The sequence below is a fragment of the Pseudopodoces humilis genome, chromosome 16 (genome assembly GCF_049639895.1).
Source record: "Pseudopodoces humilis isolate 2021_Gansu_Grassland_sample_001 chromosome 16, ASM4963989v1, whole genome shotgun sequence".
NCBI classification, from domain to species: Eukaryota; Metazoa; Chordata; class Aves; order Passeriformes; family Paridae; genus Pseudopodoces; species Pseudopodoces humilis.
Window position 1 is genome coordinate 924,637 of NC_142215.1, and position 19,032 is coordinate 943,668.

General features: G+C 57.3%; 1 protein-coding gene across 10 annotated transcripts in view; it reads left to right on the forward strand.

Annotated features, from left to right (window-relative positions):
• TLE3 (TLE family member 3, transcriptional corepressor) overlaps window positions 1-18,647 on the forward strand; it is a 31,892-nt gene extending 13,245 nt beyond the window's left edge. For 2 of the 10 annotated variants that reach the window (XM_088063381.1, XM_005521666.3), the window contains exons 8-21: window positions 4,913-5,117; window positions 6,793-6,809; window positions 9,032-9,151; window positions 10,610-10,660; window positions 10,794-10,949; window positions 11,040-11,172; window positions 11,599-11,795; window positions 12,752-12,828; window positions 12,984-13,233; window positions 13,805-14,052; window positions 14,910-15,057; window positions 15,584-15,734; window positions 16,704-16,780; window positions 17,621-18,647. In XM_088063381.1, coding sequence (XP_087919507.1) covers window positions 4,913-5,117; window positions 6,793-6,809; window positions 9,032-9,151; window positions 10,610-10,660; window positions 10,794-10,949; window positions 11,040-11,172; window positions 11,599-11,795; window positions 12,752-12,828; window positions 12,984-13,233; window positions 13,805-14,052; window positions 14,910-15,057; window positions 15,584-15,734; window positions 16,704-16,780; window positions 17,621-17,728 — 1,938 coding nt within the window. In that variant the 3' untranslated portion in view covers window positions 17,729-18,647. Of the gene's footprint in view, window positions 1-4,912; window positions 5,118-6,792; window positions 6,810-9,031; window positions 9,152-10,609; window positions 10,661-10,793; window positions 11,173-11,598; window positions 11,796-12,751; window positions 12,829-12,983; window positions 13,234-13,804; window positions 14,053-14,909; window positions 15,058-15,583; window positions 15,735-16,703; window positions 16,781-17,620 lie in introns of all 10 variants that reach the window. The other 8 variants (XM_088063383.1, XM_014251300.2, XM_088063382.1 and 5 more) reach the window with 5 other exon arrangements.
• The last annotated feature ends 385 nt before the right edge of the window (window positions 18,648-19,032 follow it).

Below are 19,032 nucleotides of genomic sequence, written 5' to 3' on the forward strand. Positions count from 1 at the left end.
GCCCCAATCCCACAACTCCTGGCTGCCCTAAAAACCCCAAAACTGCCCCAATCCCACAGCTCCTGGCTGTTCCCAAAACTGCCCCAATCCCACAGCTCCTGGCTGTTCCCAAAACTGCCCCAATCCCACAGCTCCTGGCTGTTCCCAAAACTGCCCCAATCCCACAGCTCCTGGCTGTTCCCAAAACTGCCCCAATCCCACAGCTCCTGGCTGTTCCCAAAACTGCCCCAATCCCACAGCTCCTGGCTGTTCCCAAAACTGCCCCAATCCCACAGCTCCTGGCTGTCCCCAGACCCCAAATCTGCCCCAATCCCACAGCTCCTGGCTGTTCCTAAAAACCCCAAAATTGCCCCAATCCCACACTCCTGGCTGTCCCCAGACCCCAAAACTGCCCCAATCCCACACTCCTGGCTGTCCCCAGACCCCAAAACTGCCCCAATCCCACACTCCTGGCTGTCCCCAGACCCCAAATCCGCCCCGATCCGGCTCTCCAGGGTTGCAATTGGCTGTTCCCGGCGGGGCTGGGGGTGTTTGGGATGGGAGCCTCCCGCAGCCCCTGAGGCCAGGCCTGTCTCTGCCGGGTGTGGAATGTGCTGTGCCCTCGGCGGCGTTGTTGTCCCGTGCATTGACCCTTTCCCGCGGTTCTGATTGAAAATTAACGAGTTTAATCATTTCTTTAATTGCTGTCGCTGTCTTGCTCCTGCAGCAAAGCCTGGCACGTGGGAATTCCCGATCCACCTCCCGGGCAGGTGGCTCCAGAGCTCCTCTGGCTTCCTTCCCCAGAAAACACTCACTGATAATTATTTTTATTTTTTAATAACCATTTACGCGTCCTCAGCTTCACGGATCTTGGGAGCTCTCTGTGCTTAACTCGCTCTTCCATCCGTTCTCCCGTGCTTCGCGGGCCTCACAGCCGTGGGATCGCGCTCCTGCCGGTTTTGGGAGCGGGGAATCAGCCGGATCCCTGGTGGAGGGGCTGGTGGGAGCGCCAGGAGCGGGAGCTGGCACCGGGGGGACGCTGCTGACGGATTCGGGGTGGAGCGGGAGCTGCTGGAAGTGGCAGATGCTGGAATTCAGTTAACACAGGATCCCATGGATTGAGGGAATGCTGATCCCATGGTTTGATGGGATATTGATCCCATGGTTTGATGGGAATGGGGATGCCATGGCTTGAGAGGATGGGAATCAATCCCATGGATTGAGAGGATGGGAATCCCATGGTTTGGGATTGGGATCCCATGGTTTGATGGGATATTGATCCCGTGGATTGAGGGGATATTGATCCAATGGTTTGAGGGGATGGGGATCCCATGGTTTAAGAGGACTGGAATTCCATGGTTTGAGGGAATGCTGATCCCATGGTTTGATGGGATTGGGATCCCATGGTTTGGTGGGAATGGGATCCCATGGCTTGAGGAGATTGGGATCCCATGGTTTGATGTGATATTGATCCCATGGATTGAGGGAATGGGGATCCCATGGTTTGAGGGAATGCTGATCCCACGGCCTCCTGTGGTTTTTAGGGACGTTCCAGGTTCATCCCCGAGCGTGGAGCTGCTTTGGGTGGCAGCTGCAGCCGCTGAGTCCCCCAAGGCAGAGGATTTGGGGTTTTGCCCTGCCCTCAGCTGGTTGTTTCTGTGGGGTTCCCGCACCCCTGGCTGGGTTTGCTCTGCCCTGGGGTGTCCCTGGCTCCATCCCCAGCCTGCCCCACCAGCCCTGTGCACCCAGACCCCCCCAAAAATGGTGCAAAGCTCTTCTTTTGCCCCTTTTGAGGTCAAGAACTGTTAATTTGATGCATCTGGGCCGTTGTCTCGCGGCTCCTGCGCTCGAGGCTGGGCTGAAATGGAGCCTTGATTTGGTTGTAGCCCTGGAAATGATTTCCCTGGAAATGATTAAACCCCGTCACTAAATTTAACGCCGGCGCTGAGCTGAAGTGCTGAACCATTAAATCGGGAACAAAGGCACGGAGCGTGATGGACATAATCCAATTAAAGCCACTCCACCAGCAGACACTCCCTGCCAGCCTTCCTCCCAAATTTGGAGCCTCCTCCGGTGTCCCCATCTCCGGCCGAGGGACCCCGAGAGCTCCGGCGGCGCTGCCGGAGTCCCCCCGGGCTGGGTCGGCAGGATTGTTATCCCCAGCCTCCCGCTTTCCCGGGATATCGGGAGCCTCGCTCCCCGCTGGGGTCCTGCTGAGGCTGGAATTGGGTCGGAGGGATCCGGGCTGTGCCTGGGCTCGGCCGCTCCCAGATCCTGGAATGCTGCTCCGAATCCTCGCCCGGCGTGTGCCGCTTGTCCCCTGGTCCAGGGGGATCCGGGGTTCCCCAAGAGCTGCAGCGAACCTTGGCCGGCGGCTCAGCCCCTCTCCAGGCTTGGGATGAGGGATGGGAGGGAAGGGCCCTTCCCAGCAGAGGACAGCCGGAGCGGACAGCGCCTGCGAGCTCCAGCTGCGCTTTGTCCCCCTCCACGGAGCCTCCAGCACCTTATTCCCGAGGGATGCTCCGGAGTGACGGGAATTCCCCGGCCCGGGATGGGCTCCTCAGCAGCCCCCGGGACACGGAGCCTTCGGGACATCCCACGTGGATCCTGCTCCCCGCTTCCCGAAATCCAACAGCACCTGCAGATGTTCGGGGCCACCAGGGATGTGTCCCGACCTCGGTTCCTGCAGCTCCCAGAGCCCCGGGATGGATTTATCCATTGGAACCCTAAAAACCAGGAAGAAATCCCAGTTTTGGTTCTCCGCTGGAGCAGCGCTGATTCTCCTCCCCTGGGTGCTGCTGCCTCGCTGGTGCTGGGGCTGTTCCGTCCCCTGGGGCTGTTCCAGGCTTGGAATTCCCAACACGGACATCCTGAGAAGGGGATGGAAAGCTGCTGGGATGAGTTACGGCGTGCAGATGTCGCTGAGGATAAAACACCGGCTCTTGGAGTATTCCAGGGATGGGCACCGACGGAGAGCTCCCGGGAGAGGAAATGTGGGAAGCGCTGGGGGCCGTTCTCTGGGACCACGCCATGGCCAGCCCTGCCTCTCCCTCGGATGGGTGGGAATCCCGTGAAGTTGGGATCGGGAAGAGCCGAGGATCTGTTGGGTTTGTTTTGGTGCCGGAGGGTTGATCCCGGCCCTGAGGAGCTGCCCGTGTGCCCCTCAGCCCTGCTCCTGCTTCGGGGACGCTCCGGAATGTCCATCCTGAGGGTCTCCCCACCCTGCTGGCAGAGCCGGCTCCCGCTTCTTGAGGGCTCAGGGATTTATGGATTTCCTTCTCCGTGTGGCTGCTGCTCCAGCCGGGATCTCGGAGCTGCTCTCGTGGATCTCCTGTGGATCTCCTGTGGATCTCCTGTGGATCTCCTGTGGATCTCCCGTGCCTGGGAATGCGGTCTCTGCCTTCAGCTCCCTCCTGGAATGTTGGTCTGGATGGGGATTTCCCTCTGCATCCCACGGGGATGAGGGAGCAGCTCGGGAAGGGCTGGGTGACCAGCCGGGGCCTGCTCCGTCCTGCTGTGTCCATGGATGTCACCTCTGCTGCTCAGCACGGCTCCTTCGTCGGGAACGGGCCAGAGCTGTTCCCCAAAACTTGGACTTGTGGTGGGGAATCCTGTCACGGAATCCTGGAATGGTTTGGGTTGAAGGGACCTTAAATCCCTCCAGTGCCACCCCTGCCATGGCAGGGACAGCTCCCCCTGTCCCAGGTGCTCCCAGCGCTGTCCAGCCTGGCCTGGGACACTCCAGGGATCCAGGGGCACCTGGAAATGTCCCTGCTGGAACCCTTGGGAACAGGGATGAGCCCTCCATCCCTGGGGCTGCTTTTGGGGTGTCCTTTGGGCTGGCCTTGTGCCAGCAGGTCCTGCTGCCCATCCCTGCCCCTCGGAGGGTAAATCCTGATCCCGGCTGCTTGTGGGGGCCTGGAGTGGCCTGGCCCACCCAGGTGTGTCCCCTCGCTCCAGGTGTGTCCCCTCGCTCCAGGTGTGTCCCCTCGCTCCAGGTGTGTCCCCTCGCTCCAGGTGTGTCCCCTCACTCCAGGTGTGTCCCCTCGCTCCAGGTGTGTCCCCTCACTCCAGGTGTCCCCAGCTGTGATTCCCCTCGTGCTTTCCTTCCCCGGGAGCTGCTGGAGGGGCTGGGGGTGCAGGCAGGAGGGTCCCAGGCAGGACCAGCAGCTCCAGGACCCTCCTGGCTGGACCGGGGGGCTCTGGGGAGCGGCTCCCTGGATTTCTCCTTGGATTTCAGCTGGTTTTGTGTTTGAAGCAGGGAACGGGTCTGCTTTTCCCTTCCTCTCCCCACAGCTGCTTTTCCCGGCTAAGCTGGGTTGGGTGGTGAGTCTCCATGGCTGGATGAGTGCTGGGATGGTGGGATTCACTCCCAAAAAACCCCTGGGAGCAGCTGGGGGCCCTCTGCCATCCTGGCCGGACTGCAGCTCCGGGAATGTGGGGGTGAGGAGGATCCCTGCGGGATTTATCCAGTGCCAGGGGTCAGAAGGGGTTGGGAGCAGCAGGATCCTGGGATCCAGCACATTTTGTGGAATTCTCTCTTTGCTATGAAGAACGTGGAAGCTGCTCCTGAGCAAATGAGCAGAGCTTCCCTGTCCTGGGCTGCCCGGGAGGCTCCTGGGGGCTGGAATTTCCTCTCTCGCACGGCTTTGGCTGCTGCCCTCCAGCCACGGAGCGTCTCCGCCTCTTGGGTGGGATTCCCGGGGGGTTTTTATTTCCCTTTTACCGCTGGAAGAGCCAAACCGACCGTGTCCATCCCGGGGGGCGAGCCCAGATCCCGGCCCCTGTCCTGGGGCACCTCTGAGCTAACGGAGCTTCTCCTTCCAGGCGTCCTGCGGGGCCGCTCCGGGAGCGTCCATCCCCGGGACCGTCCCTTCCCTTCCCGGGAGCGCCCACGGCCGTTCCCCGGGGCTCACTGGTGCTTTCATTGCAGCAGCAGCAGCTCCAGGCCCAGCACCTCTCTCACGCCGCCCACGGGCCCCCGGTCCAGCTGCCGCCGCACCCCTCGGGGCTCCAGCCGCCCGGCATCCCGCCCGTCACCGGCAGCAGCTCGGGGCTGCTGGCGCTCGGCGCGCTCGGCAGCCAGGCACACCTGGCCGTCAAGGACGAGAAGAACCACCACGACCTGGACCACAGAGGTGAGGGGGCTGCGGCTGATGAGGCTCCTGCAGCTCCTGCTGCCCCCTCTGCCCCTGCGGCTCCTGCTGTCCCCTCCGCCCCTGCGGCTCCTGCTGCCCCCTCTGCCCCTGCAGTTCCTGCAGCCCCTGCGGCTCCTGCTGCCCCCTCTGCCCCTGCAGCTCCTGCGGCTCCTGCTGTCCTCTCTGTCCCCTCTGTCCCCTGCAGCCCCTGCTGTCCCTGCAGTTTCCACAGTCCCAGGATGTTTCACTTGGAAGGGAGGGGAAGGTTGGAACTGGCACCTCCCGCTGTCCCAGGGTGCTCCCAGCTGGGTTTGGACACTTCCATGGATTTGTGGCTGCTCTGGGCAAGCGGTGCCACCTGTGCCAGGGCCTGTCCCACCCTCACAGGGAGCAATTCCTGCCTGTTATCCCACCCAGATCTCCCCTTTTCCGCTACAAAGCCATTCCTTGGGTCCTGTCCCGTCCCAGCTCTCCCAAAGCTCCTTCAGGCCCTGCAAGGGGCTCTGAGCTCTCCCTGGATCCTTCCCTTCTCCAGGGGAACATTCCCAGCTCTCCCTGGATCCTTCCCTTCTCCAGGGGAACATTCCCAGCTCTCCCTGGATCCTTCCCTTCTCCAGGGGAACATTCCCAGCTCTCCCTGGATCCTTCCCTTCTCCAGGAGAACATTCCCAGCTCTCCCTGGATCCTTCCCTTCTCCAGGGGAACATTCCCAGCTCTCCCTGGATCCTTCCCTTCTCCAGGGGAACATTCCCAGCTCTCCCTGGATCCTTCCCTTCTCCAGGGGAACATTCCCAGCTCTCCCAGCCCGGCTCCAGAGGGGCTCCAGCCCTGGGGCAGCTCCAGGTCCCCCTGGTGCTGGGGGAGAGCTCTCATCCTGGCTTGGCTCGTGTCCCACCGCCCCATCCCTCGGGTCAGCTGCATCCAGATCAGGGGATTGCACTTTTAGGGATGCAGAATTCCCTAAAAGCCGCTCATTTGGAGCCTGGCTGCAATTCCTGTGCCGTGCCTTAATGGGAAAGCAGCCTTCACCCTCCTCCTCCTCTCCATCACCACCAGAGCCTTCCCATGGGCAGGGGTCCCCGGGAATTTGTGGGTTTTCCCATTTTTAGGGATTTAGAGGGTGGATTTGTGATTCCAGGTGCAAACCAGCGGCGTTCAGGATTGTCCTGGCAGGATTTGGGATCTTTTCCCGCGGGCAGGGCAGGTTCCCACAGCCTCTCTGAGCTCTTGGGCTCTGCTGGGGGATTTGGGGTGGGAAAAAACAAAGCAGTGAGACAAAACTATTGGTAATGCGATCCAGTTCCATTCCTTTTCCTGCATGGATTGTCAGAGATTCCAGGGAAATGTTCACTCCTGGGTGTGGAGCTGGGCACCCAGGGCTGGCTGCAGGGACAGACAGACAGACAGACAGACCTGCTGCAGCGAGTTCAGGGCATTCCCAGCCGTGTTTGGCCAGAGAAATCACAGGAAGGACAAAAAGGGGCAGGGCTTGGATGGGAGGGAGGGATGGAGGGAGATTTTAAAGCTGGAGAGAGCCCGGAAAGGGTTTAAGGGTTTGAGTGAAGAGCAGGAGGTTCTGGGTTTATTTTTCTGGTTTGAGATTCGTGCTAACTTGCTTTATTTCCCTGTCTCTGTTTTGGCTGTGCCCTGCCCTGTGCCCCGGCATCTCCTGAAGAGCGAGACTCGAGTGCAGTAAGTCCCACTCCTTCCTTTTGCTCCCCCTTTTCTGCAGGTTTTTATTTACCCCTTAAAAACCCACCTGGTGCCTGGGAGGAGCTGCAGGGCCACCTTTGGGCACGGCTCTCGCTAAACCATAAACCAGGCCATAAAATCCCTCAGCCTGCCTGGAGGATGTGCTGGGATGAGCGGAGTCACCTTCCCCGTGCTGCTGGCGGCTTGGGAATGTGATTTAAATCGCTCTGCCCGTGGCAGAAGGTCGGGAAATGCCAAACCTCCCCCAAACGGGAGAGCTGGGAAAGCCTTTCCGTGGAAAAGGTGGGACTGGAGAGCTGCGAACTTTTGGGCTGAGTGAGCGGGGTCAGACCCTCCTCGGGGGCTCGGGGTCGTTCCCAGTCGCTCCCCCTTTATCTGGGATGGGTGCTGAGCAGGGCTTGGAAGCTCAAGCTGTTCCCAACCAGGGAAATCCCTGGATTTTGGAGAGCTCCTTGGGATGGGTTCCCTGGGAGCAGGGATGGAGAGGATGCTGAGGGTGGCAGGAGCTCATGGAACAACGGGGCCGAGCCCCATGCTCAGGGAAAACGGGACAGCGGCAGGAATTCCCGCAGGGAAAGGGCTGTGGAACACGGGCAGGGGAGGCCTGGACGCGTCCCTGAGCTCCCCGTGGCACGGCAGGACCGGCCCAGGATCCCGGAGGTCTCTCCCGAGCCCGGCGTTCCGTGTGAAAAGCTGCCAGGACAAAACCCGGCCGAGCTGCGGCTTTGGCAGCGATTTCCTGCCAGCTCCGAGCCCACAAACGGCCCTTTGGAGAGCGGGGAAGGGAAGTGCTCGGCCGGGGGGGAGAGGCAGAGGGGAATTGGGCATCATTAACCCGCTCCTCCGGCGGGCAGGGGGCCGTCGGAGCCGGGCAGCTTCCCAATCCATAAACTGCGAGCCGGGCTATTCCCCGTGGAGGTTTAATGTGTGCGATAATCAGCGTTAGTCATTCATATTTTCCCCAGCCTTTGCCTGTGCAATAAAAAATATTTAGTTCCTTGGCGGCGGGCCAGGAGCGGGGCTGAATGGATCGATGCCTCTAAATGCCTGACATGATTCTCTGGGAGCTGCGAGGGTTTTCAGCATGACTGCCTGGGAAGAAAGAGCTCCGTGTTATCCAAAGCTGCTTAGTGGGGACCGAGGAGAAACATGAACTGCTTTGCTTCTCCCTTTCAGCCGGGGAAGAGAGGCGGGCACGGCTGGGGAGCGGCGCTGGGGAGCGGGCAGAGACCCCGCTGCTCGCAGGGGTGGAGGGAATGTGCGGGCTGGGATGCGGGAGCGGCGCCAGGCGTCCTCCTGGCCGTGCTGCCGGCGTTTCCCGGGAATGCCGCGTCTCCCGGGCTTTGCTGCTCCGAGCCAGGGCAGAATTCCCCCGGTGAATCCCACAGTGCTGCCGGTCCTGCTCACGTGGGATCTCCAGGAGGTTTTGGGGATGTCCTTCTGCTCCAGGGCTGGGATGGGGCCGTTGCTTGGCTCCTTCTGGATGAGGCTCCCAGCTCGGCCAGGAGGGGAGAGCTGCTGGGCTCTGGAGCTTTCCTGGGAATGCCAGCATGGCCTGGGCTTGGCTGCTGGGAGCAGGGACAGAATTCCCGATGAGCCGTGCCACTCCTGGCCACGTGGGTTTTCTTCCCAGATGTTTTCATAAACAACCTCCTGCCAAAAACATTTTCCTGCAGCCAAGGCACTCAGGTGTCCATGGACATCCTGACGGCATTCCCAGCTCAGGTGTCCATGGACATCCTCACAGCATTCCCAGCTCAGGTGTCCATGGACATCCTCATGGCATTCCCAGCTCAGCTCAGGTGTCCATGGACATCCTCACAGCATTCCCAGCTCAGGTGTCCATGGACATCCTGACAGCATTCCCAGCTCAGGTGTCCATGGACATCCTGACAGCATTCCCAGCTCAGCTCAGGTGTCCATGGACATCCTGACAGCATTCCCAGCTCAGCTCAGGTGTCCATGGACATCCTGACGGCATTCCCAGCTCAGCTCAGGTGTCCATGGACATCCTGACGGCATTCCCAGCTCAGCTCAGGTGTCCATGGACATCCTCACAGCATTCCCAGCTCAGCTCAGGTGTCCATGGACATCCTGACGGCATTCCCAGTGAGGCTGATGCTGGATCAGCCCTGGATCCCGCTGCTCGTGGAGCTCCGTTTCCTCCTGCCCCCCCTCCAAAGCTTCTCCCACCTCCACAGAACAATTCCGTGTCCCCCTCGGAGAGCCTGCGGGCCAGCGAGAAGCACCGGAGCTCCACGGATTACAGCATCGACTCCAAGAAGCGGAAAGCGGAGGAGAAGGACAGCATGAGCCGATATGTGAGTGACAGCCACGGGGACACCTGGGGACAGCGTCTGGGGACAGGGGGCGGGGCTCGGGTGATGTTCTCCAGGTGTGATGTGGGTGAGCTGGGGCTGGAATCTGTGGGGTTTTATTTTATATTTCTATTATTGTTACATATTTATATTTCTATTATTTATATTTTTATATTTTTTATTTTTATTATATTTTGACATATTTTATTATATTTTTATATATTTTATTATATTTTTATATATTTTATTATATTTTGACATATTTTATTATATTTTTATATATTTTATTATATTCTGTATATTTTTATATATTTTATATATTTATTTATTTTATATATTAAATATATTTTATTTATTTATATATATTTACATATTTTTCAATATATTTATTTATTTTTATATATTTACTTAGATTTTATATTATTTGTATATTTCATATACTCTTTTAATATGTATAATATGTATTCTTTTAATATGTATATATTCTTTTACTATATATAATATAATTAATTCATACATATTCTTTTAATATGTACATACTTTTAATAAGTATAATATTGATATATTATTTATATAGTTGAAGTATTTATGTTATATATAGTATAATATATAAACATTTTACTATATATAATGTATATAAATATTATATTATATATAGTATAATATAAATAATTATAAATATAATATAATACTATTATAAATAATAATATAAATATATATACTGTAGTTAATATAATAATAAATGTACTGTATCTGCTATAATAATACAAATATATGCTATATATGCTATAATAATATAAATATACATACCATATATAGTATAATAATAGAAATATATAGTAATTTTATTATGTAGTAGTATTAGATAATAATTCTATTTTTATATATATATATGTACATAGATAGATATAGATAGATATAGATATAAATATAGATATTATAATTATATTATAATAATTCAGGCTGGAAAAGGCCTTGGGACCGTTGGGTCCCACCATCCCCCAGCGCTGCCAAGGCCACCGTAATCCATGTCCCCATATGTCCCCAAGTGCCACATCCCTGCCCTGACCGGCTGCACCCCTGCCCTGGGCAGCCCCTTCCAGCTCCTGACTGCCTTTTCCATGGAAAGGCTTCCCCAGATCTCCATTCCCACTTTTTCCATGGAAAGACTTCCCCAGATCTCCAGTCCCTTTTCCATGGAAAGGCTTCCCCAGCTCTCCAGTCCCACCTTTTCCGTGGAAAGGCTTCCCCAGCTCTCCAGTCCCACCTTTTCCATGGAAAGGCTTCCCCAGCTCTCCAGTCCCACCTTTTCCATGGAAAGGCTTCCCCAGCTCTCCAGTCCCACCTTTTCCATGGAAAGGCTTTCCCAGCTCTCCTGTTTGGGGGAGGTTTGGCTCCCCGGGGCGCTGATCCCCCCACTTTGGGAGCTCTCTGCGGGCTGTGACACGCTTTGTGTTGCAGGACAGCGACGGTGACAAGAGCGATGACCTGGTGGTGGACGTCTCCAATGAGGTGAGGAGCGGCTGGCTCTGCCCCTGCCACGCTGTGGCTCGGGGATTTGGGAAGCGATTCCTTCGGCGCCAGCCGGAGGGAGCCCTTCCTTCCTTCCCTCCCTGGGAATTCCAAGGCTTTTCCCATCTCACAGGACCCCGCCACGCCCCGGGTGAGCCCGGCCCATTCCCCCCCGGAGAACGGCCTGGACAAAGCACGCGGGCTGAAGAAGGGCGACGCTCCCAACAGCCCGGCCTCGGTGGCCTCCTCCAGCAGCACTCCCTCCTCCAAGACCAAGGACCTGGGCCACGTACGTCCCTCCCGCGGGGTCCCCGCGGCGCCGCCCGTGGATCCCGGCAGCTGCAGCTCATCCCTCCTTTTCCGTCCCTTCTCCCCCCAGAACGACAAATCCTCCACGCCCGGCCTCAAGTCCAACACTCCGACGCCCAGGAACGACGCTCCCACCCCGGGCACCAGCAGCACCCCGGGGCTGCGGCCCATGCCCGGCAAACCCAGCGGCATGGACCCCCTGGGTGGGTAGCGGGGTCACCCCAGCCCTGGGGGATTGTCCTCCCGGGGATGAGGTTTATGGGGACCCCATCCAGGCCTGGACAGCTGGTGGGGTGAGGAGGGAGGTGCAGTCAGCGGGGCTGGGATGAGGGGACGCGGCCTCAAGCTGTGCCAGAGGAAGTTCAGGTTGGACATCAGTGGGAATTTCTTCATGGAAAGGGAGGTTGGGATGGGCTGCCCAGGGAGAGGTGGTGGAGACTCCATCCCTGGAGATGGAACGCTTGGATGTGGCACTCGGTGCTCTGGGCTGGGAGGAAGGCGGTGTTGGGCCTGGGGGACTCCACGGTGTTGGGTTTTTCCATGGCTGGGTCCTGCTTCCCTCCCTGCCTGTGTCCCCATCCCTGTCCCCATCCCTGTCCCCATCCCTGACCGTGTCCCGCTCTCGGCAGCCTCGGCCCTGCGGACGCCCATCTCCATCGCGGGCTCCTACGCGGCGCCCTTTGCCATGATGGGGCACCACGAGATGAACGGGTCCCTGACGAGCCCCGGCGCCTACGCGGGGCTGCACAACCTCCCGCCGCAGATGAGCGCGGCCGCCGCCGCCGCCGCCGCCTACGGCCGGTCGCCAATGGTGAGCTTTGGAGCTGTACGTAGCACTTTTAGCTCCTTTCTTGCTGGGGGGAGGGCCTGGGGGGCGCGTGGGGGGGCTGGGATGTTGGGGCTTCTGCTCCCTACAGCCAGCTGTGGTTTGGGTTGGAGGGGTGGGGATGGGGATGTTTCCTGCTGGGGATGACGTGCATGTGCCATGGGATTGGGGTTTCTCCTGCCATTCCCATTCCTCCGCCCCATTTCCCATTCCTCGGCCCCATATCCCATTCTTCAGCCCCATTCCCGTTCCTCAGCCCCATTTCCCATTCCTCAGCCCCGTATCCCATTCCTCAGCCCCGTATCCCATTCCTCCGCCCCACATCCCATTCCTCAGCCCCTTATCCCATTCCTCAGCCCCACATCCCATTCCTCCGCCCCACATCCCATTCCTCAGCCCCACATCCCATTCCTCAGCCCCTTATCCCATTCCTCAGCCCCTTATCCCATTCCTCAGCCCCTTATCCCATTCCTCAGCCCCACATCCCATTCCTCAGCCCCACATCCCATTCCTCAGCCCCACATCCCATTCCTCAGCCCCACATCCCATTCCTCAGCCCCTTATCCCATTCCTCAGCCCCACATCCCATTCCTCAGCCCCACATCCCATTCCTCAGCCCCACATCCCATTCCTCAGCCCCACATCCCATTCCTCAGCCCCCTCCTGTTGCCATTAAAGTAGGGATTGGGGTTTCTGCCCTCGTGGTGCCAGGCACAACGTGGCTGATCCCATCCCTGGGGCCTTGGGATGGACACGGGGACAGGGAGCGTGTCCCACCTGCTTCTGGCAGACCCCAAACCTTTGGCAGGTTCCCGTTCCTGCCGGGGGGACACCGATGATCTCTGGGCAGCAGGGGAGGGGCAGGGGCTGCCCGGTGTCCCCAGGGGTGGTGCATGGGGAGCTGGGGCGTTCCTGGCCCGTGCCCGGCCTCACCGTGTCCACACGTCTCTTGGCAGGTCGGCTTCGACCCACACCCCCCCATGCGAGCCCCGGGCCTGCCCTCCAGCCTGGCCTCCATCCCCGGAGGGAAACCGTAAGCCTCGCTTGGATTTCTGTGGGATCGGGGGGCACGAGCTGCCGGGAGGGGAGACGAGGTGGGGGCTTCACCCGGGGCCGGCGTCACGGACACAACGTGACAGCCGCACGAGCCGCGTCCCTGGAGCTGAGGTGCCTCTCCCACCCCGGCAGGGCCTACTCGTTCCACGTGAGCGCGGACGGGCAGATGCAGCCGGTGCCGTTCCCGCACGACGCGCTGGCGGGGCCCGGCATCCCGCGGCACGCGCGGCAGATCAACACGCTGAGCCACGGCGAGGTGGTGTGCGCCGTCACCATCAGCAACCCCACCCGCCACGTCTACACCGGCGGCAAGGGCTGCGTCAAGATCTGGGACATCAGCCAGCCCGGCAGCAAGAGCCCCATCTCCCAGCTGGACTGCCTGGTGAGGGCTGCCTCCCCTCCCTGCCCTCACCCACCTCTGACATTGTCCATCGACTTCTCCCCAGCAGCATCTCTGCCCCAAGTCGCCCTCTGTGCTCCCTCTTTGTCCTTCCTTTCCTCTTCCCTCCTTAACATCCTCTTGCTCTTCTCTGTTCCCAGCTCTGCCTTCCTTTACTGCCTTTTTCCTCTTCTTGTTAGCTCTTTTCTCCCTTTAAATGTCCCTTTCTCTCTTTCCCCATCAACGTCCCCTTTCCCCATCAACATCCTCTTTCCCCATAAAGGTCCTTCTTCTTCTTCTCCCCATTGACATCCCTTTTCCTCTTTCCCCATCAACGTCCTTCTTCTCCCCATCAATGTCCCTTTTCCTCTTTTCTCACCCTGTTGCCCTTTCCCCATCAACATTCCTTTCCCTCTTCTCCCCATCAACATCCCCTTCCCTCTTCTCCCCATCCAAATCCCTTTTCCTCTTCCCTCTCCCCACCCCTTTTCCTCTGCCCCTTCCACCCCCTTTCCCCATCCCCAGCCCGTCGCTCCTCCGGGCTCTGGCCCCTGAGGGTCCCTTGTCTCCCCAGAACAGGGATAACTACATCCGCTCCTGCAAGCTGCTGCCGGACGGCCGCACGCTGATCGTGGGGGGCGAGGCCAGCACTTTGACCATCTGGGACCTGGCGTCGCCCACGCCGCGCATCAAGGCCGAGCTGACGTCGTCGGCGCCCGCGTGCTACGCGCTGGCCATCAGCCCCGACGCCAAGGTGTGCTTCTCGTGCTGCAGCGACGGCAACATCGCCGTCTGGGACCTGCACAACCAGACCCTGGTCAGGTGAGCCCCCGGCCGGGCCCCGCCGTGGGTGGGGGCGGCAGGACCTTGGGGATGGGGGGGTGGCACGGAGCTTAAAGGGGTTTGTACCGCGTCACGTTCCTGTTTGTCTTCTCCTGTCGGTGTTCCTTTTCCTCTTCCTTTTGTCAACATCCCTTTTCCTCTTCCTTTTGTCAGTGTCCCTTTTCCTCTTCCTTTTGTCAATGTCTCTTTTCCTCTTCCCTCCCTCAATGTCTCTTTTCCTCTTTCCCCACCCCATTGCCATCTCTTTCTTCTTCTCCCACCATGGTCCCATTTCCTGTTCTCCCATCATGGTCCCATTTCCTGTTCTCTCATCATGGTCCCATTTCCTGTTCTCCCATCATGGTCCCATTTCCCCTTTTCCCACCATGGTCCCATTTCCTGTTCTCCCACCATGGTCCCATTTCCCCTTTTCCCATCATGGTCCCATTTCCTGTTCTCCCATCATGGTCCCATTTCCTCTTGTCCCATCACTGTCCCATTTCCCCTTTTCCCATCACGGTCCCATTTCCCCTTTTCCCATCACGGTCCCATTTCCTCTTTTCCTTGGGCAGAATCACCTCCCACCATCCCAGGATGCTCCAAGCCCTCTCCAACCTTTCCTTAAACCTTCCAGGGATGGGGAATGCACCGTCCTCTCTGGGTGGTGCCAGGAGCACCCTCTGGTGCTGCTGCACCATCTCCTGGTGCTCATCCCCAAACCAGCCCAGTCCTTGGCCAGGATGCTCCCGGATGGATTTCCAGGGATGTTTGGTGTGGGTGAGCCACACAAACATAGCCTGAGCCCCTTTTTCCAGTGCTCCCCTTGCAGAATTCCATCCTTTTTTCCCGCTCCCAAGGCAATTCCAAGGCCACACGGACGGGGCCAGCTGCATAGACATCTCCCACGACGGTACGAAGCTGTGGACGGGGGGCCTGGACAACACGGTGCGATCCTGGGACCTGCGGGAAGGGCGGCAGCTGCAGCAGCACGACTTCACCTCCCAGGTACGGCACGGGGATTCATCCTGTGGAAAACACGGAGTCCCGCTGCGGGACCAGCCTTTTCCTGCTGGGAAAAGCCCTGTGAGCTCCGAGCGTGGCTGTTCCCGCTGGTTTCGGTGTGGCCCGGGCATGCTGGAGCCGTGGGGTTCCCTGGATCTCGTCCTCCTTTTCCATCCTTGCAGGAGGAGGCAGCTCTTCCTTCCCACGGGATGCCTGTGGATGTAGCGGGGTTCTCTGGGTGCCCCTGGGTGGGATCAGGGATCAGGATCCTGCCTCCTCCAGCAGAGCCTTCCAGAACCCCGATCCCAAGGGGGACCTCACAACCTCCAATAACCCATGGAGGGGATGGAGCCACCCAAACCCATGGATCTGCCTCTCCAAACCCACTCCAGCTGCTGGCCAGCAGCTCCAGCAGTGCCACAGATCCCAGAACCGCTGGGCTGGGAGGCTCCTGGAGGATCTCTCATCCCAACCTTCCGCGGTGGGGCTGGGAATTTCCGCTGATATCCCCGTCTCCCGCTTCCCGCAGATCTTCTCTCTGGGATACTGCCCCACGGGCGAGTGGCTGGCGGTGGGCATGGAGAGCAGCAACGTGGAGGTGCTGCACCACACCAAACCCGACAAGTACCAGCTGCACCTGCACGAGAGCTGCGTCCTCTCCCTCAAATTCGCCTACTGCGGTGAGCTGCTCCCGCCCGGAGCCTGGGATCCTGGGATCGTGGGATCCTGGCATGGCTTGGGCTGGGAGAGACCTTGAGGCCCCCCGGGATCGCTCGTGGAGGGGGATCATGGAACTATGGAATATTTGGGGTTGGAAGGAACTTTGAATTGGGAGAGCTCCTGCTATCCCTGGGTGCTCCAGGCCCTGTCCGAGCTGGGCGTGGACACTTCCAGGGATGGGAAACACGGATGTCCGTGAGCCACGGGAAGGGACGGTGCTCTGCGCAGCAGTGGGGCTGAGCAGGGATGTTCCCATGGGATCCATCCCATGGATGCTGCACTTGGGGTCTATCCCATAACCCCATCCTGGCTGTGGTTGTGGTTATTCCCATAAATCCATCCTGGCTGTGGTTATTCCCATAACCCCACCCTGGTTTAGGCGGGGTTTATCCCATAACCTCACCCTGGTTTAGGCGGGGTTTATCCCATAACCCCACCCTGGTTTAGGTAGGGTTTATCCCATAACCTCACCCTGGTTTAGGCGGGGTTTATCCCATAACCTCACCCTGGTTTAGGCGGGGTTTATCCCATAACCTCACCCTGGTTTAGGCGGGGTTTATCCCATAACCTCACCCTGGTTTAGGTAGGGTTTATCCCATAACCTCACCCTAGTTTAGGCGGGGTTTATCCCATAAATCCATCCTGACTGTGGCTGTGGTTTATCCCATAACCCCACCCTGGTTTAGGCAGGGCTTATCCCACAGTCCCATCCCGGCTGTGGCTGCAAACGTCCACGAGGCCCCGCGGGATTTGGGAAGCGGCACTCGGATTGTCCCAGCAGAGCGGGGCTGGGCAGGATCCTCCAGGGAATCTCCAGCTTTTCCCGTTTCTCCCAAATCTCTGGGGTCAGACGAGCCCGAGGGGCCGGGGAAGGGTCGGGGAGGTGGCGCCGGCAGCGTTCGGCTGCTGATCCCAAATTCCCGGTGCAGGGAAGTGGTTTGTGAGCACCGGGAAGGACAACCTGCTCAACGCCTGGAGGACGCCCTACGGAGCCAGCATCTTCCAGGTGGGACAGCCGGCAGGGCCCGGGGGCTCCTCCCACATTCCCATTCCAGAGCATCCTGGAGAGAGGGGAGATCCTTTGGGATGGCCGGACTGGTGTCGGGGTGTGGGATGGGGTGGTGGCCCCGGCATGGATGCTGCTGGGGAGATCCTGGAATTTCAAGAGGATGGGATCCTCTCCCAATCTTGAGGGATCCTCTCCCAATCCAGTGGATCCTCTCCCAGTCCAGTGGATCTTCTCCCAATCCAATGGATCCTCTCCCATCTCTGTGGATCCTCTCCCAATCCAGTGGATCCTCTCCCAATCCAATGGATCCTCTCCCAATCCAGTGGATCCTCTCCCAATCCAGTGGATCCTCTCCCAATCCAGTGGATCCTCTCCCAATCCAGTGGATCCTCTCCCAATCCAGTGGATCCTCTCCCAATCCAGTGGATCCTCTCCCAACCCGAAGGATCCTCTCCCAACCCGAAGGATCCTCTCCCAACCCGAAGGATCCTCTCCCAACCCGATGGATCCTCTCCCAATCCAGTGGATCCTCTCCCAATCCCGATGGATCCTCTCCCCATCCGATGGATCCTCTCCCCATCCGATGGATCCTCTCCCAATCCAGTGGATCCTCTCCCAATCCCGATGGATCCTCTCCCAACCCGAAGGATCCTCTCCCAATCCCGATGGATCCTCTCCCCATCCGATGGATCCTCTCCCATCCTGACGGATCCTCTCCCAATCCGATGGATCCTCTCCCAATCCCGATGGATCCTCTCCCCATCCGATGGATCCTCTCCCAATCCCAATGGATCCTCTCCCATCCTGACGGATCCTCTCCCCTCCCGCTTTTCCCAGTCCAAGGAATCCTCGTCCGTGCTGAGCTGCGACATCTCTGCGGATGACAAATACATCGTCACGGGCTCTGGGGACAAGAAGGCCACGGTCTACGAGGTCATCTACTGAGCCTGGGAATTCCAGCCCTCGGGAACGCTCCGGGAACGCTCCGGGAACGCCCAGGGGAGGCCCCGGGCCCGGCCCAGCTCCGCCCGGCACCCGCCACACCCGGATTTATTTGGAGATCTGCAGCAGCTCTGGCACACACGGAAGCCCTAAAAAGGATTTTTATTTGGTTTTAAGGTTTTTTGGGGTTCCTTTTGATTTTTTTTTTTTTTTGTTGTTGTTTTCCGGTTCTTTCCGTCTGGCTTTGGTGGCACTATAAAGGACTCCTTTTTTATTGGGACTTTTATTTTTGGTTTTTTTTGTTGTTTTTTTTTGTGCATCCCGCATAAGACTTGTGAAAAATGTAAATACTGGACTAGGAAATAGCGTGGGAAGGGGGGAACCCTCCCAGTACACTTAGTTGTGTATTTTTGTCTGCTGTAATTGTATCCCACTGATGGTTTTTGGTGGTGGCAATTTTATTCTGGGGGTTTTTTTGGTTGGTTTTATTTTTATTTTTTTTTTTGGGTTCTATTTTTTTTTTTTTTTTTCCACCCCCTTTTCCTTCCCCCTCCCTCCGGAAGCGTCCACGGGGACTTCGCCATCCTGAGCAGAGATGTCCAGTGGTGAAAAGTTGTTCCTCCTGTCGTGCGTCGTGTGTTAGTGATGGTGGGGAATCGCTGGGATCCTCGGCTACTGACGGGACATCGACACAACCACCTTGGGGTTTGTTTTTTATAGATGGATTTATCCTCAATTTTATTTTTTTTTTCGGTTTTTTGGGGGGTTTTTTTGGGTTTTTTTTTTCTTTTTTTGTTTTTTTTTTTTTCCCGTGCTTGGATGTTTGAAGAAAAGGGGAAGCCCACGCAAGCCCTTCTTGGTCTTCGGACAGAAGCAAATGAGGAGTGATTTCAAAGAAAGCTTAGAAAATTCAGCTCAGGGAGCCACGAAAGATAATAGCAAACTTATGTGTTTTGTATTCAAATGAAAGTAAAGAATTAGAATTGATAACCTTGGAGAAAAAAAAAAAAAAAAAGAAAAAAAAAGACAAAAAAAAGAAAAAAATTACAAGTTTTTTTTTTTAAAAAAAAAAAGAAACAAAAAGTTTACTAACAAGTAGGGTTTGTGTGTGGTGGGGGGGCTGCTTGTGGTCCTTGTGGGCTTTATGGTCTTGTGTCTTCTGGTTTTATGGAGCAACTCCCTCCCCCCACAGGCCTTTTGTACTAAAGGGTTCCAAAAAGGACAAAAAAAAAAACCAAAACCCAAAAAAAAAAGACAAAAAAACAAAACAAAACAAAAAAAAAAAAAGACCTAAGGGGAAAATAAAA